This window comes from Microtus pennsylvanicus, chromosome 13 (genome assembly GCF_037038515.1).
Source record: "Microtus pennsylvanicus isolate mMicPen1 chromosome 13, mMicPen1.hap1, whole genome shotgun sequence".
NCBI lineage: Eukaryota > Metazoa > Chordata > Mammalia > Rodentia > Cricetidae > Microtus > Microtus pennsylvanicus.
In genome coordinates this window covers 74,579,307-74,596,420 of record NC_134591.1, presented here as the reverse complement: position 1 = coordinate 74,596,420, position 17,114 = coordinate 74,579,307, and the positions used below count along the sequence as shown (strand labels likewise).

The following is a 17,114-nucleotide window of genomic DNA, read 5'->3' as shown; positions in this document are numbered from 1 at the left end:
AGTAGGAATGGCGGGACGCCACCCGGCTCCTGCATGGCTAGCTTTATACCCGATAAACACACAAATTGTATTCTTTTAAACACTGCTTGGCCCATTAGCTCTAGCCTCTTACTGGCTAATTCTCACATCTTGATTAACCCATTTCTTTTTTTGTGTGTGTGGTTTTTCAAGACAGGGTTTCTCTGTAGCTTTGGAGCCTGTCCTGGAACTCCCTTTGTAGACCGGGCTGGCCTCGAACTCACAGAGATCCGCCTGCCTCTGCCTCCCAAGTGCTGGGATTAAAGGCGTGTGCCACCACCGCCCGGCGATTAACCCATTTCTGACAATCTGTGTAGCACCACGAGGTGGTGGCTTACCAGAAAGGATCTTAACCTGCATCCATCTTAGATAGGAGTGCTATAGCCTGTGTCTCACTTCACTTCTTCCCAGCATTCTGTACTGTCTACTCTACCTATCTAATTTTTCTGTCCTATCAGGCCAAGCAGTTTTCTTTAGTAATTAACCAATGAAAGCAACAGATAGAAGACCCACCTCCATCACCCTGGAGTCTACAAGTCCCTTCAAACACCAGTGAATGTAATGAGAGCAGGACTCAGAGAGACAGGCTGGCTCTAATGGAGGCAGGAGGATTGCAAGTTCAAGGCCTGACTGAAAAATGAAATAAATTATAAACCACTCTCAACGGAAAGCCGAAGAGACTCCGGTTATAGCCTTTATTTGAAAGGAGTGCACCACTGTGCCTGGCTAACAACTACAAGATGGCTCAGTGGTTAGGGAGCCTGTGTTCTTGCAGAGGACCAGGGTTTGATTCCCAGCACCCACCCAGGAGCTCACAACCACGTGTAACTCCAGTTTGAGGGAATGACATCCTCTTCTGGATTCCCAGGTACTGCATGAACGTGATACACAGACAAGCAGGTGAAACACTCACGTGGAGTCAACATGCTTTTCAGAAACAGATACACAGTCTTTAGAACACATCAGAATTTACTAAATAACAATAAATCTGCATACTACATCAATTTTGTTGTCTAAAACTATGATCTTACTTAATAAAATTCAAAAATTGTTCCAAGCTTAATCACACATTACACTTCAGACAATGAAATGCAGGCCACCGTGGAGCTAAGGGTGAAAGAAGTGGAGATGCCAGGCTTGGTGGGGCAGGATCCTTCCAGCACGGAGAGGCAGAGGCAGGCCATGGTTTTCTGTGAGCTGAGAATAGCCTTGTTGCATACCAGGTTACAGGACTACCAAAAGAAACAATCTCAAACACCAACAACTACAAAATTAAGAAGGAGGCTGTAGATGTAGCTTAGTTGTAGAATGTACATTGCTTGCTTGCCTGGTAAGCAGGAAGCTGTATGTTCGGGGCAGGGATTTGGTTCTCTAGGTAGACACTGATAACCAAGATCAATTCTAGGTCCCTACACAACTAACTCCTAAAAATTGGTTCAGGACCCCCCAAAACATAAGCACTAATTGTTGTACATGTTAACACACACTATGGAAATGAAAGCTCTGGCCATGTTTTTCCCAGAAAAAAACCTGATAGGGTTAACATCTACTTGCCCTATTCCATTCATAAACTCATAAGTGACAGGATTTTGGAGTGTAAATACATGATTTACCATGTATGTCACAGTAATGCTGGGTGGCAGTTGACTCACAGACAAGACAGTCATCCAGCCTCAGCAAGACAAGCCAATTGTTAAATGATTTTAGGTCTATGGAGTATAATGATTAAGCCTGCATGTATGTTTATACACCACATGTGTGTCTCATGCCCCGGAGGCCAGAAGAAGTCATCTGATCCTCTAGAACTAGAGTTACGGATATCCCACATCAGAGGCATGAGGAAAATCAAACCAGGTCCTATGCAAGAATGGCAAGTGCTCTAAACAGATGAGCCAAGTCTCCAGACCCCACAAACGGCAGATATTAAATGCTACTATTTTCCTGAGGAACGCAAGGCACAGCCACACAATTCTTTAACAGACAGATAACCAGGTCTGGTGATACAAGCCTATTCTCAGCACTAAGAAGGTAAAGGCAGGACAACCAAAAGCCATAGGACTGTATTAGATTAAAGATGGACACCAGGTTAATCCTCCAGGGAGAACTAACTGAGGTTCCAGTCTAAAACCATGTGTGGCCGGGCGGTGGTGGCGCACGCCTTTAATCCCAGCACTCGGGAGGCAGAGGCAGGTGGATCTCTGTGAATTTGAGGTCAGCCTGGTCTACAAGAGCTAGTTCCAGGACAGGAACCAAAAGCTACGGAGAAACCCTGTCTCGAAAAAACAAACAAACAAACAAATAAATAAAACCATGTATGATGTATTTTCTCAGACACCTGTGTATTGCTTTGCTCCCAGGTGTCCACAGGAGAGCTTGATGTGTGCTTGATATGCCCAACAAGTCCCAACACATCATGCGCACATCACAACACACATCCCTCCAAACGCGAAGACAATGCTATGGTTCTTCAACAGTTCTCCGCTTATCTCTACACACTCCAAACAAGGCTGGACTACCACCTCAAAGTTCTGGGGACAGATCATCACACCCAGGGATGAAGACTACCGTTGACCCTTCTGATCTCAAGGTTATCTCATGATCTCTCAACTCCCTCAAGAAATTCCCCGAAAAATGGTTTCCACAGAAGTTAAACCACATAAGCTGGGTACAGCACCTCAAGGAGGACAGGATGGCACTGAGTTGGCAGTCCAACAAATGGCAGTTCTCCAAGTCCAGAGATAGCAAAGTAGATGCAGATTTTCGCAGCACAGTTTGCAGGGGCTCTAGGCTAAAATGAGGCAGTTGGACCCCTTTCAAACTCAGATGTTTTAGCTGGCTTGTGCACGGGAATTCAGCCATGTTGGCCCAGTCTGAGTTTGAGATCAAACAGTTAGTCACGGACAGAGTCTCTAAGGGCGTCTTTAGGCACCTACAAAAAACCAAGAAGACAGTTTTGGGAATATGCATGTGGTCCAAGATCCTTTTAATCACACAAGGAAAGCCAGTAGCCACCATGCTCCATGACAGAGTCTGCTCAATCTAATCTGTACTGAGGACTTTCACCATCACGGTAGGATCAGCTCAACCCAAGACAGCAATTCCCTTCCACACAGGGAGGACCAAGGCAGGCAGGATCTGCCTATGGGTTCACAGACCTGCCTCTTCACAGCACTTCAGCCCGACCCCAATTCTCAACTGGGACATCACACTTCCAATATCCTTACCCTCTGACATCCAAACAAAGCCGGGTATGGTGGTCCACACCTGTGCTACTCCTAGGGCGCTGAGACAAGAGGGGGGCTGAGGGGAGTACCAGCCAATCCTATTCCCAATCTGCACCACAGACACCTCATCTCCAAACCCAGCCTGTCCTAGATGGAGAACTGGAAACAAGCTGAGCAGAGCTCAGGGTACAGAGTCCCCCCTACACGGCTCTCCTCCTTTACCTTTTTCCCATTCACCTTAGACACTTACTAAGAAAGAAATCAGACCCCATTCTTACTAGATCTCATTCCTGAGAGGCTTCCTAGCATGGTACCTCTTTCTAAACCACCAACCGCAGCTCAGCCCTACTCCTTTGGATTAGTAGCTATGTGAGACTCCGCTCCAGGACAGCAGAGTCAATACAATGCTCTGATATTCTCATGCTCTGGCAAGGTTAATCTACCAGGGCTACGGAGAGCAGGTGGTCGCTAAGGTCTAAGGAACAGGATTTGCTTGATGACCCTCCTTACCAGAAGAGCTGGTCTAGGTGATCCTCTAGGAAGAAGACATTATCCAGATGCAAGGCCTGGAGGTGCTTCAGTTTGACAAACTGCAAGGTGAACTGGGTAACAACATGCTGTTTCTCCACTGGTGTGCGACAGTCCCATGGCCAAAGGCTGGAGAGCAGGAGACTGCGCAGGTACCTCATACGACCCAGGTAAGGGGAAAAGTTAAGCAGGCAGGTAAGATCATTCATATTATACAAATGCAGTTCCTGAACAGAGTTCAGGTCCAATTTCCTTAAGACATTTTCGTGGTAGTAAGTAGCCAGAGACCAGATCCCTAGATAGTTACAGCACAGACACAGACCTTCTCTCTGAGCCACCCACTCAACCACAAAGGACTCCAAGGACTTTAATTGGCATTGCGTCAGGACCAGGTCTATAACCACCTTCACCTGCGGCTTCACCTCCGTTTCTGAAAGACCCACCGCTGCTTGCTTCTTACTCCAGTCAGGAGCCTTGAACACAGGCCAATTGTCCCACATCCTCAAAGGCATTCTCCGTAGATCCAGCACCTTCAGTTTGCACCTCCTGGGGTAGAGCAGGGAAGATCATCAGCATGGAGGCTCTAACCACTGCTCGATTCCCACTCCCTTCGCCTTAAGTCCAGCCAGTCCCACTCTAGTGCCTGTATGCACAGTGACTGGGTCTTTCAGTCTCTGCTGATTCATGATTCTTGCATAAGCCACAGCCCTTTACCAGAGGGCTCAGCAATGGCCAAAGCCTCTGGAGTTCTCCAAGTTGGTCCCCCTAAACCTCCACACCACTATAAGTCCACTCTCTTACCCTGATTCTACCTGTCCCCAGCTGTCTCTGCTTTTTAATTCCCAAGGCCTTCCTTCAGGGCATCCAGATCTACTCACCTGTGAGGAACCTTCTGGCAAAGCACGCTATCAAGCCCAAACAGAATAATCTCTAAGATTCTCCCGTAGGAATCATTTCTGTTGATCATGGCTCCTAGTGGGAGGCAGGGGAAGGGCCAGACCTGCACCATTGCCTTCACAATGCTAGACTTTTTCTTTATGCAGGCCATTTTGAACAGTGATGGGAAAAAAACTGAGGGTATATTGTCCAGATTAGAGATTGCCACAGTCTTGCTCCTCAGGAGGCTGTTCTCCGCCAGCTCCTGGAGTGTGAGTGGGGACTTGAAGCTCATCCTGATGAATCTTCAGTAAGAAGGTTCCTGGAGCAACATTTAGAAAGATACTCTTTCAGTCAGGCGGTGGTGGCACACACCTCCTTTAATCCCATCACTTAGGAGGCAGAGGCAGGCAGATCTCTGAGTTTGAGACCAGCCTGGTCTACAGAGCCAGTTCCAAGACAAGCTACAAAGCTAGAGAGAAACCCTGTCTTGAAATACCCCCCAAAAATAAAAAAGAATGAAGCCCATCCTATGAAAAGAGTGCTGAGACACTATTCTCATCCATGAGGGGAGCTAACCCTGGGACAGTCATTGCTCTGAGAACGGCACAGACCTCAATTTAACTCACTCCACTCAATGCTCCAATGGACCACAAACCCTTCGAACTTCCTGCTGATCCCAGGAGAATGGTCTCTCGAGCATCCATGACCACAGCTCATCTCATGACCACCCATTTCCAGTTTGTGCGCTGCATCTCATGTCCAGTGAGAAGTGAGTCCTGCACATCCTAGAAGCTAAACTCGAGGTTCGGGGAAATATGTGTCCTTCAATACCCCATAGGGCCAGGAGTGCTGGCATGCAGGCGCCATCCCTGCACTCAGGAGGCAGGGAAGAGGGGGAAGAAATAACTTAGAAGGAAGGCATGGTTAGAGCTGAGAGTTGAGAGAGGCCTATAATCTCATCAATTGGAAGGCAGAAGATTCAAGGGTTTGAGGCCAGCCCCGGCTACATAGACAATTGGATGTTGGCTCAGTTTACTTCAGATCTAGACTTAAACAAGAAATATCAGCCAGGGCTGGGCAGCGGTGGTGCACATCTTTAATCCAAGCCCTTGGGAGGCAGAGGCAGGTGGATCTCCGTTAGTTCGAAGCCAGCCTGGTCTACAGAGAGACTTCTACAACTGGCTCTAAAGATATACAGTGAAACCCAGTCTCAAAAAAAAAAAAATCTAGGGGGCTGGAGATATGGCTCAGTGGTTGGGAGCACTGACTGCTCTTCCAAAGGACCCGGGTTCAATTCCCAGCACCCACATGGCAGCTCACAACTGTCTGAAGATCCAGTTGCAGGGGAATCTGACAAATTCACACCAATGCACATAAAATAAAGTTGTTTTAAAAAAAAATCTTCCTTATCTCTAACCCTAAACAGAAAGCTTTATAAATCCATACCCTGGTTTGGGAACGTTCACCTCCCTGGTGCCTAGGCTCAGACACCCTGGGGTCTGCTGGCAAACAATGCTGCAGGCTGAGAACTCCTTACTGCAATGACATCAGCATTCTAAAATGCAACCGCCGCATCCACACTGGAAGTTCCGTGTCAGCATCTGAATTTTGGCTTCTGTGTTGAGACAAGATCTTCCTATGCAGCCTTGGCTGGCCTCAACTCACTATTTAGGCTGGATAGCTGGCTCAGTGGTGAAGAGACCATGTTGTTCTTCTAAAGGGTCTGGGCTCAGTTTCCCAGTACCCACCTGGTGCCTCACACCATCCTTAATTCCAGTTATGATGCTCTGATGCCTACCTCAGAGCACCAAACACGCATGCAGGCAAAACACTCACACATGGGCTGGAGAGATGGCTCAGTGGTTAAGAGCACTGGCTGTTCTTCCAAAGGTCCAGAGTTCAATTCCAGCAACCACATAGTGGCTCACAACCATCTGTAATGAGATCTGGTGCTCTCTTCTGGCCTGCAGGCATACATGCAGACAGAATACTGAGAACATTGTATACATAATAAATAAATAAATAAACACTCACACGTAAAATGAACGTCTTCTTTTTAAAAAAAATCTTACGAGGCTGGCCTCCAATTCACTGTGACCTACCTGGCACTCTGCCTGAATGCTGAGATTAAAGTTGTGCGCCACCAAGCCTGGCCAGCAACATTTTTTATTTTGTTTTGTTTATTGAGACAGGGTTTCTCTGTGAAACAGTCCTCCCTGTTCTGGATCTCACTCTGTAGAGATCCACCTGTGTCTGCCTCCTGAGTGCCGGAAATAGGGCCCCACACTGACCATAAAACTTTTTTAAGATGTGGCATAGGGGAATGGAACTCAGGTATCCAACTCCCTCTGAGATTTAGGAAATATTTTGATCCAATCTATTAATATATATATATATTTTTTTGGTTTTTTTCGATACAGGTTTTTTTTTATTGCTTTGGAGCCTGTCCTGAAACTAGCTCTAGTAGACAAGTTTGGCCGGAAAGCATAGAGTCCCACCTGCTTCTGCATCCCAAGTGCTACCTGTGGGAAATTCTGTTGTTGTAAACGTCAGTATTACATGTGAAATGCTAATCCTATTACCTCAGCCTTTAAGGACTACAATGGTAGGCATGCACAGCTAAATTATTTCTTTTTCTTTTTGGTTTTTGTTTTGTTTTTTGTTTTTGTTTTTTGGTTTTTTGAGACAGGGTTTCTCTGTGGCTTTTTGGAACCTGTCCTGGAACTAGCTCTTGTAGTCCAGGCTGGTCTTGAACTCACAGAGATCCGCCTGCCTCTGCCTCCCGAGTGCTGGGATTAAAGGCGTGAGCCACCAACGCCCGGCCTTCTTTTTGGTTTTTGGAGACAGAGTTTTGCTGTATAACAGCCCTAGCTCTCTGGGTACAAACTCTTGTAGACCAGGCTGGCCTAGAACTCCCAGAGATCCCTGCCTCTGGGGTGAAGAGATTAGGAGATTAGAGGCATGCACCACCACTGCCTAACTAAACTAAATTTATATTAAACTAAATTTGTATTTGTTGAGTAACTAAACTAAATTTGTATTAAAATATCTCAGCAAGTAGATTTACATTATTTTTATGGTGCTGAGCACTAAACATGAGTGTCTAATATGTTAGGGATTTTTACTAGTAAGCTACATCACCAAATTCTCAATTGAATCTTATTTTTTCCATTTATTTATTTATAACCTCATTGACACAGAGTATCTCTGTGCCAACGGGGCAATTTTACTAGTGGCCAACATCACCAAGCTCTCAATTAAATATTTACTTTTTTTGTTTTGTTTTTTTGAGACAGGGTTTCTCTGTGGCTTTGGAGCCTGTCCTGGAATTAGCTCTGAAGACCAGGCTGGTCTCGAACTCACAGAGATCTGCCTGCCTCTGCCTCCCGAGTGCTGGGATTAAAGGCGTGAGCCACCATCGCCCGGCAATATTTACTTTTCATTTATTAAAATAAACATTTGAGCCGGGTGGTGGTGGTGCACGCCTTTAATCCCAACACTCAGGAGGCAGAGGCAGGAGGATCTCTGTGAGTTCGAGGACAGCCTGGTTTACAAGAGCTAGTTCCAGGACAGGCTCCAAAACCAGAGAAACCCTGTCTCGAAAAACCAAAAAAAAAATGCACACAAATATGTAAGCATATGAATTAAACAAACAAAATAAGGGCTCCAAGCCAGGCTTGATCTAGAGATCACACCTGTAATGCCAGCATCTGAAAAGTTGAGGCAGGAGGATTCCTATTTGTTCTAGGAGAGCCTAGGATACAAAGACCCCACCTGGTGATGCTTCCACCTCCATTTGCAGGCTAGGATTAAAGGCACTGATCAGGCTCAGATAGAATTACACAGACCTAGGAGGGGCCAGAGGCCCAGGTTCAGATGAAGGTTTGAAGACCCAGCCCCTCTCCATCCGTCTAGGAGTCTAGGAGGGAACCTGCACCAAAAAGCCCTGTCTAGTGAGGATCTTAGCACTAAAATGGTAATGGTTGTTAGTCTAAGAAGCCAAAGTTCAAAACAAGCGATTTTTGATTGCAGAAGCAGCTTGTTTGATCGAGCGCATGCCTAAGGCTCAACATACATGGGATATAGCAATTCGGATGTGCAAGCTAGGGAATCAGAAGTTCAATTCATGCCTCAGTTAAATAGGTTCAATGACGAGCATTTAATCCTAGCACTCCCGAGAATTACATGTGTTTGGATAGGCAAGTCTCCAGTGCGCATCTAGATTAATAGGGAATGATTCGGGATCAAATGATCCTGCTGCCTCGGCCTCAGCGAGTAGGTGAAATCCTCGTCTGCTACCACTAAGTTCTTTATTATTTTCTGATTTTTTGGGTTTTGAGACAGCATTTTTTTTTCTGTGACTGCCTTAGCTGTCCTGGAACTAGCTGTGTACCATTGTACCAGGCTGTCCTTGAACTCACAAAGATTTGCCTGCCTGTGCCTCCTGAGTTCTGGGATTAAAGGCATGACTGCCTCTGCAGGGCTAAAGTGACTTACCAGAGTTGGACAGGAGAGAGATCCACAGTAGGGCCAAGAAGTGGCTCCGGTCTCCAGGACTGTCTTCTTCAGTTCCTCTGTTGACCTGGCTGGCTGGAAACTCAGTATGTAGTCTAGGCTAATTTCAAACTCGGGATGACCAGCCCCCCAGCCTCGGGCACTCCACGGGCTGCATAAATTTACACAGAAAGTTCTATTCCACACCCCTTAAGCAAGGCCAGAATGAACTACCAATTGCCACCTGATTGGCTGTTTCAGTCTCCACCCACTTCATCTGAATTTGGTTTTTCCCAAAAAAGTTTGCACTTTAGCCAGCTGTGGCAGAACACCTTCTTGTTAAAGCCAGGGGGGAGGGGGGCGCTGGCTCACGCCTTTAATCCCAGCAGTTGGGAGGCAGACAGGCGGATCTCTGTGAATTGGAGACCAGCCTGGTCTACAAGAGCTGGTTCCAGGACACGCTCCAAAAAAGAACACCTTCTTGTTTGTTTGTTTGTTTGTTTTTGACAGGGGTTCTCTGAAGCTTGAAGCCTGTCCTGTGAACTCTTATAAACCAGGCTGGCCTCGAACTCACAAATATCTGCCTGCCTCTGCCTCCCGGGTGCTGGGATTAAAGGCGTGTGCCACCAACGCCTGGCTGGCAGAACACCTTCTTAACATCAGAGCCCCAGACTGGGGGTTTCTGCAACTTTGACACCAGCCTGTTCTAACTAAATAAAGCTAGTTCCAGAACAGACTCCCAAACTACAGCAAAACCCTGTCTCGAAAAAAACCAACCAACCAAACAAACAAACAAACAATAAATAAATAAATAATAAAAGTTAAAAAATAAAAAGAAGCAAACAAAAGAAAAGGCAGCCAAGCAGTGGTGGTGCACATCTTCAATCCAGGCAGAGGCAGGCAGATCTCAATGAGTTTAAGGCCAGCCTTGTCTACAAAGCAAGGTCCAGGACAGACAGGACTCTTATACAAAGAAACCCTGTCTTGAAAAAAGCAGGAAATAAAAAGAAAAGGAAAAACCTGCAGGCACAGTGACAGAGTACTTTGTTACATAGAGCGAAGAGAATCCAGCACCGACCAAGGTACATACTAACAGTCCAACCTGGGCTACATGAGACCCAGTCTCAAAAATGATTGATATATACCTGACATCATTCCTGCAAAATTCTTTGGCCACTTCAAAACAACAAAGATACTCCACAGTGAGGCAGCCTAAGGAGGAGAGCCAGATCCTGTCCACAGAAAACATTAGCAACGCTTTACCAGTGCCATTGCGGTTTTTCTCTTTATTTCTGTTACTGACACAAGGCTTTGGTATGAGCAATCCAGGTTGGTGTGGGACTTGCTATGTAGACCAGGCTGGCCCTGAGAGATGAGTTTCAGCCTGTCCAGTGCTGGCTCACAGAGCAGAAACACCACAGCTGGCAACCTAGATTTTAGGAGCCATGCTTTTTCACCCCACGTTTTTATAGAAGTTGGGTGTCAAATTGGAACTTTATCTGTAAACCAGGCTGGCCTCGAACTCACAGAGATCCACCTGCCTCAGCCTCCCAAGTGCTGGGATTAAAGGCGTGCGCCACCACTGAGTCCAGTTTGTTGTTGTTGGTATCAGGGATTGAACTAGGGCCTTCTGCATGCTCTCCAAGCGCTCTACCACTGAACTATATTCTCATCCCATCCCAAGTCCCATTCTTTAGGAGACAAAGTCAGTTCCATAGCCAGGGGCCCCCATAAGCCTCCTGCCTTGCCTGGGGAGTTCATAATATTATTGATGTGTACCACTACACCTGGGGACCCGTCGAGTGGTTTTTAGGTGGTAAATCTGTCTTTTATTCCTGGTGGATGTTCAACCCTTAATTCAATCTCGAATGTCTCTTGGCCATTAAATCAGAAAATGGGACTGGCAAATGCAGCTTTGGAGACAGTATCCCCGGAAGACAGTATTTGGGCAGACTTAGGGGCCTTCATTGTACTGTTGTTTCCTCTGTGTTCATAGGATACACTTGTGACTGCGTATGCAGCACAGAGTAGTCATTTGTATGCATATCTCATAATGAAATATATTACGTCCATTTTTCTTCATGAAGCCTGAGGCTAAAGCCCAGTGCTTCAGGTGTGCTAGGCATGGAATCTCCATCCAGCAACATCCCATCTATCTCCGCATAACTCACAAAACCTCGTTTACTAATAAATTTAAAAATCCAAGTCTAAGGTATGTGTGGTGTTGTGTCTTTAATCGCAGCTGTCAGATGGCAGAGACTGGTGGATCTCTAGGAGTTCAAGGCCAGTCTGGTCGACAGTTGGAGTTCCTCAAGAGCCAGGACTGCCTAGACACCCAGTCTGAAAACAAAACGAACAATCAAACAAAAAAGGTCAACTCCGGATGACACAGATAACAAAACTGATTAAACAAACAAACAAAAAACAACAACAGAACACAGTTGGGTTGTGGTGGTGCGCACCTTTAATCCCAGCATGTGCCAGGCAGAAGCCGGCTGATCTCTCTCAGTTCAAGACCTGTCTGGTCTACAGAAACCTAGTTTCAGCCTGCGTTACATAAACAAATCCTGTCTCAAAAAAAAAAAAAAAACAAAAAAAACAAAAAAAAACTGCCGTCGTGAGCAACCACACTCTATTTTCCACAATTTTCTTCATTTTCTCCTCCTTCATATTTGTTTATTTATATATTTTGAGATAAGGTATCTTTATGTATTTCTGAATGCCCTGGAACTGTCTATGTAAACCAAACTGGCCCAGAATTGGCAGAGATCCTCCTGCCTCTGCGTCCTGAGAGCTGGTATCAAAGGTGTCTGACACTACACCAGGCATCATAATTTTATTTCTTTATGTTGGTGTTTGGTATTTTTTATTGATTTTTATTGAGCTCTACATTTTTCTCTGCTCCCCTCCCTGCCTCTCCCCTCCCTTCCAACCCTCCTCCAAGATCCCCATGCTCCCAATTTACTCAGGAGATCTTGTCTTTTTCTACTTCCCATGTAGATTGGATCTATGTATGTTTCTCTTAGTGTCCTCATTGTTGTCTAAATTCTCTGGGATTGTGGTTTGTAAGACGGCTTTCTTTGGTTTATGTAGACTAGACTGGCCCTCCATAATGAGATATTCCCCTGCCTCTGCATCCCCAGTGCTGCAATGAAAAGTGTGGGCCCCTACACCTAGCTCGATCCTTGGTATTCCATGACACTTTAGTGGGAAACACCCGGTTTCAGAATCAAGATGTTGAACATGTTTGACATGCAGAGGGGATTTCTGCTCTTGGCTTTTCCTAAGCTTTAAGCTGAGGAGCTTTTTGCCTTCGCCTGAAACACTGAGAGCTAAATTTAGAAAGGCCAACAACTCTCTGATCATTCCCTCTCCGGGAACGAACTCTGGAGATGACATCACCAGGGAACTGTTTTTATTTGCAAGAGAGAACGTAAAAAACTGCTTCTGCTCCCAGCTACTGAGATCAAGGACCTGTGCTCCCATCATGGCTCCGCTCCCTTTTCATTTTTAAGTTTCTATAATGTGGAGCTGGAGGGATGGCTCAGTAGTTAAGGACACTGGGTGCTCTTGTAAAGGACAGGGGTTCGATCCTCAGCACTTGGTCACTCACTACCATTCTAAACTGTAGTTCTGGGGCTGGAGAGATGGCTCAGAGGTTAAGAGCATTGCCTGCTCTTTCAAAGGTCCTGAGTTCAATTCCCGACAACCACATGGTGGCTCTCAACCATCTGTAAAGGGGTCTGGTGCCCTCTTCTGGCCTTCAGGCATACACACACACACACAAAAAGACAGAATATTGAATACATAATAAATAAATATTTAAAAAAATAAAATAAACTGTAGTTCTGCAGAATCCCCTCATATTAGTATCCAGGCATCCGTACTGGCCTGCCCTTGGGGTCCTGACAGGATACATCCTCAGCCGCAGCCACTAAGAGCACCCTATGTGCACATTCACTATGTTCCTTCCCACGACCAACGGCAGGGTTTCTCTGTAGCTTTGGAGCCTTCCTTGGACTGACTCTGTAGACCGTGCTGGCCTCGAACTCACAGATATCCACCTGTCTCTGCCTCCCAAGTGCTTGGATTAAAGATGTGCACCACCACCTCCAGGGTACATTCCCTTTTAACAGGTAGGCCTTGCCCACCTATCTCTATTTTTCTGTGATTCTCTCTCTCTCTCTCTCTCTCTCTCTCTCTCTCTCTCTCTCTCTCTCTCTCTCTCTCTCTCTCTCTCTCTCTTGCTTTCTTTTACTGTTCCTGTCTCCAGAGGCCTTACTCTCCCCTCCCTTTTTAGGTTCCCATTTACCTAATTTACAAAAAAAAAAAAAAAAAACAACTCCATGTTAGTTGTGTTGCATGACGTCTTTCTCTTGTGTAGCACTTTTTCAGTTAAAACACACCAACCTTTTATGACTCCTTGGGCAGCAGGTACACATGTGGGTCACAAATATACATACAAGCAAAGCACACATACATATGAAATAAAGATAATTAGTAAAGCTTTTCAAATTAGCTTATATCAACTATGCATAATAACGCGTTTATATAACATTTTGCGGTAAATATGTATTTTGAGTATATTCCACATCCATGTTTTGTGTGGTCCAGAGAATTATCTATCATATTCATATTTTCTGCTTTGAATAGGAGCTCAGTCACCACTGTCCATCTCCACTAAGTACCTCACTTTCATCAGAACACCCCATTTTGATCAGCCTAGTCAGGGTTTCAGGGGACATTAGATCTGAGACAATACAGGGAACTCTGACTTCTCTATCTTCAAATGTGCAGACTGAGGATTCTGGGCTGACTCCAAGTGCATCTTGGTCATTACTTCAAAAATCCATCCTTTCTGCCTTTGAATTTGTTGTTTTGTTTGAGATAGAGCCTTCCTTTGCTGCCCAGGCTGGCCTAGAACTGGTCATGTAAGTCAAGCTAGACTCAAACCCTAGATCCCCCTGCGTCACCCTCCTGAGGGCTGGGCTTATCAGTGGGTGCCACCATGCCTGGGTTCATATCAATTTATTATTTTTTGTGTAGTTTTTGAGACAGGGTCTCATTATGTAGCCATGGTGGCCTTGTATTTCCTATTTTAACTTCCAAGTAGCTGGTATGAATAGTATGAACTACTGAGTTGTTCTTTTGTTTATGTCCACTTAAAATATTCTTTAAAAAATATTGTGGGCTCTTCTCTATTTTTTTTATTACTTTTGGGGGTTTTTTTTGTGTTTTCTTTTTGGTTTTTCGAGACAGGGTTTCTCTGTGGTTTTGGAGCCTGTCCTGGAACTAGCTCTTGTAGACCAGGCTGGTCTCGAACTCACAGAGATCCGCCTGCCTCTGCCTCCCGAGTGCTGGGATTAAAGGCGTGAGCCACCACCGCCCGGCTTTTATTACTTTTTAAAAAACAAAACTGCCGGGGGGCTGGAGAGATGGCTCAATGATTAACAGCATTGCCTGCTCTCCCAAAGGCCCTGAGTTCAATTCCCAGCAACTACGTGGTGGCTCACAACCATCTGTAAAGAGGTCTGCTGCCCTCTTCTGGCCTTCAGGCATACACACAGAATATTGTATACATAATAAATAAATAAATAAATAAATATATTTTTTTTAAAAAAACCTGTCATGCAGTGATGGGGAACACCTTTAATCCCTGATGTGGGATTCCCCTCTGTATGCTGTGAACACCACTGGATAATAAAGAAAATGCTTTGGACCTATAGCAGGGCAGAAGTTAGGGAGGTGAGGAACACTAAACTGAATGCTGGGAGGACAAAGGAGTAGTCAGAGAGAAGCCATGTAGGCCCTCCAGGGAGGGACACCAGAACCTTAGCCATTGAGCCACAATCATGTGGCAATACACAGATTAATGGAAATGGGTTAAATTAATATGTAAGAATTAGTCAATAAGAAGCTAGAAACAATGAGCCAAGCAGTGATTTAAATAATACAGTTTCTGTGTGATTATTTCAGGGCTAAGCGGCCGGGAATTAACTAGTGGCCTCCTCCAACAAATCACAGCACTCAGGAGACAGAGGTGGGCTGAACTCTGTGAGTTTGAGACCAGGCTGGTCTACAGAGCAAGTTCCAGGACAGCCAAAGCTACATAAATATAACTTGTCTAAAAAAAAATATTAAAAATAATGTGTGTTTTGCCTACATATATTTTTGTGTTCCACAAGCATTCCAGATGCCCCATAGAGGTCAGAAGAGGGTCAGCAACTGGAGACATAGACAGTCATGAGCCATCATATGGATACTGTGAATTACCAGGTCCTTTGAAAGAGTACCCGGTAATCTAAAAAGCAGAAAATCTCTAGATCACTTTATTATTGTGTTTCCTTTGTTTTTTGATTGTATTTTTATTTGTTTGAAAAGGCATAATGGTGTATGCCTTTTAAACCAGTATTCCAGAGCCAGAAGCAGGAGGATCTCTGTTAGAGGCCAGCCTAGTCTACAAAGTTAGTTCCAGGACAGGACATAATAAGATCCTGTCTCGAAAACAAATAAACAAAAACAAAGTGGGGTGGGGCTGGAGAGATGGTCCATTCACTAAGAACTCTTGGTTGCTCTTCCATAGGAACTGAGGTCTGGTGCCCTCTGAGGTGAGAAGAGGGTGTCAGGTTCCCTGGAACTGGACTCATTAATGTTTGTGGGTGCTGGGATCAAACCTGGGTCCTCTGCAAGAACAAGTGTCCTTAACCAATGTTGTTGTTTATTCTTTCTTTGTTTTGGTGTTTCCCATCTCAAAAACCAAATAATTGAAAAGTAAAGCCACAGTCTTTTCTTCTCTATCTGTTTTCTAGACCCTGATGCAGCACAGGAAATGCCCTGTGTCACACAGGCATCATCCTCTCCTGCTGAGAATGGATCTTTCCAGATGCACAGTGTTGTTTTCACTCTGGCTGAACTGAGGTCTAAAGACATCGACTCAGGAAGCTGAGGGCTGAACTGGGGTGGGGGATGAGTCCAGCTTACCATGCTAGACAACCAGGTAAGCGGGGTGGGGGATGAGTCCAGCTTACCATGCTAGACAACCAGGTAAGCGGGCCAGATCGAGAGAAGCTGGGTTGTGTTTTCCTCCACAGGAAATATGTCTGAGATAAAGGGATAGACACAGGAAAGGAATGGGGACACTGAAGAAAGGGGGTCTCACACCTGCACTATGGCCAGGGCTTGTAGGAATAAGCACCAGCCGCTGTAATTCTCTATGGGTCAAAGGCTGTTTTGTGCTCATGGGTAATGAGAGATACGGAGCGTGGTGAGGGACAGTCGGGAAAGCATTATGAACAGGGACAAAGGATGAACCGAAGCAGAGATCAGTGAGTTTAGCAGACCCCCAAGCCCCAGGCTGATGTGGTCTCTTGTCAGCTCCGATGCTTCTGTAGTAGGTCATGAATGAGCTTCAGATTTCACTGCATCCCTACCTTCTGCCATTTCGGGAAGGCACGTTTGTACAAACAGTTCCTTGAACCATCCAGGACCCCATGAGGATGTGCTGGGTGGGTGTTCAGGAGCATGGTCAGTCATCCCTGGGACTGGAAGGTAGTAGTTGAAAAGGGAAGCTGGGGGCTGTAGAAATGGTTAAGAGCACGAGCTGCTCTTGCAGAAGGACCCAGGTTTGCTTGGAGCACCCAAATGGCTGCTGGCAATCATCTGTAACTCAGTTCCAGGGCAACACCCTCTTTGTAGCTTAATAAAAAATGATCAGGAGACAGGCTCTCTTTAGGTTTCCTTGGATGATATGAACTTTGTACCCCAAGAAATTTGCGGCCCTCCTATCCTAGGCTTCAAGTAGCTAGTACTACAAGCTGGTACCACCTAGCCTGCTAACCTGACATGTTTTCCTTCCTTCGTCTCTCCTTCCTTTCTTCCTTCTTTCTTTCCACTTCCTCTTCCTTTCCCTTTCTCTCCCTCCCACATCGTAGATCTTGTTTCACATCTGGCCAAGTTGACAGTCAGCATTAA

At 45.6% G+C, this 17,114-nt stretch overlaps 1 protein-coding gene across 1 annotated transcript; it reads right to left on the bottom strand.

The window, feature by feature from the left end:
• Positions 1-2,538: 2,538 nt before the first annotated feature.
• LOC142834476 (preferentially expressed antigen in melanoma-like protein 1) lies at positions 2,539-4,941 on the bottom strand. Its single transcript, XM_075947155.1, has 3 exons — positions 4,649-4,941; positions 3,753-4,316; positions 2,539-2,947 (listed from the first exon to the last, which is right to left on the bottom strand). The coding sequence occupies exons 1-3, from the start codon at positions 4,939-4,941 to the stop codon at positions 2,539-2,541; spliced, it is 1,266 nt and encodes a 421-aa protein (XP_075803270.1).
• Between the last annotated feature and the right edge of the window lie 12,173 nt (positions 4,942-17,114).

What these genes read in the sequence shown, in the direction of transcription:
- LOC142834476 (XM_075947155.1), bottom strand. Translation starts at nt 4,941, where the DNA reads ATGAGCTTCAAGTCCCCACTCACACTCCAGGAGCTGGCGGAGAACAGC. An exon ending in TGCCAGAAGGTTCCTCACAG is followed by an intron (nt 4,317 to 4,648) that starts GTGAGTAGATCT and finishes GCTCTACCCCAG; the next exon opens with GAGGTGCAAACTGAAGGTGC. An exon ending in CACCTAGACCAGCTCTTCTG is followed by an intron (nt 2,948 to 3,752) that starts GTAAGGAGGGTC and finishes GGTTTTTTGTAG; the next exon opens with GTGCCTAAAGACGCCCTTAG.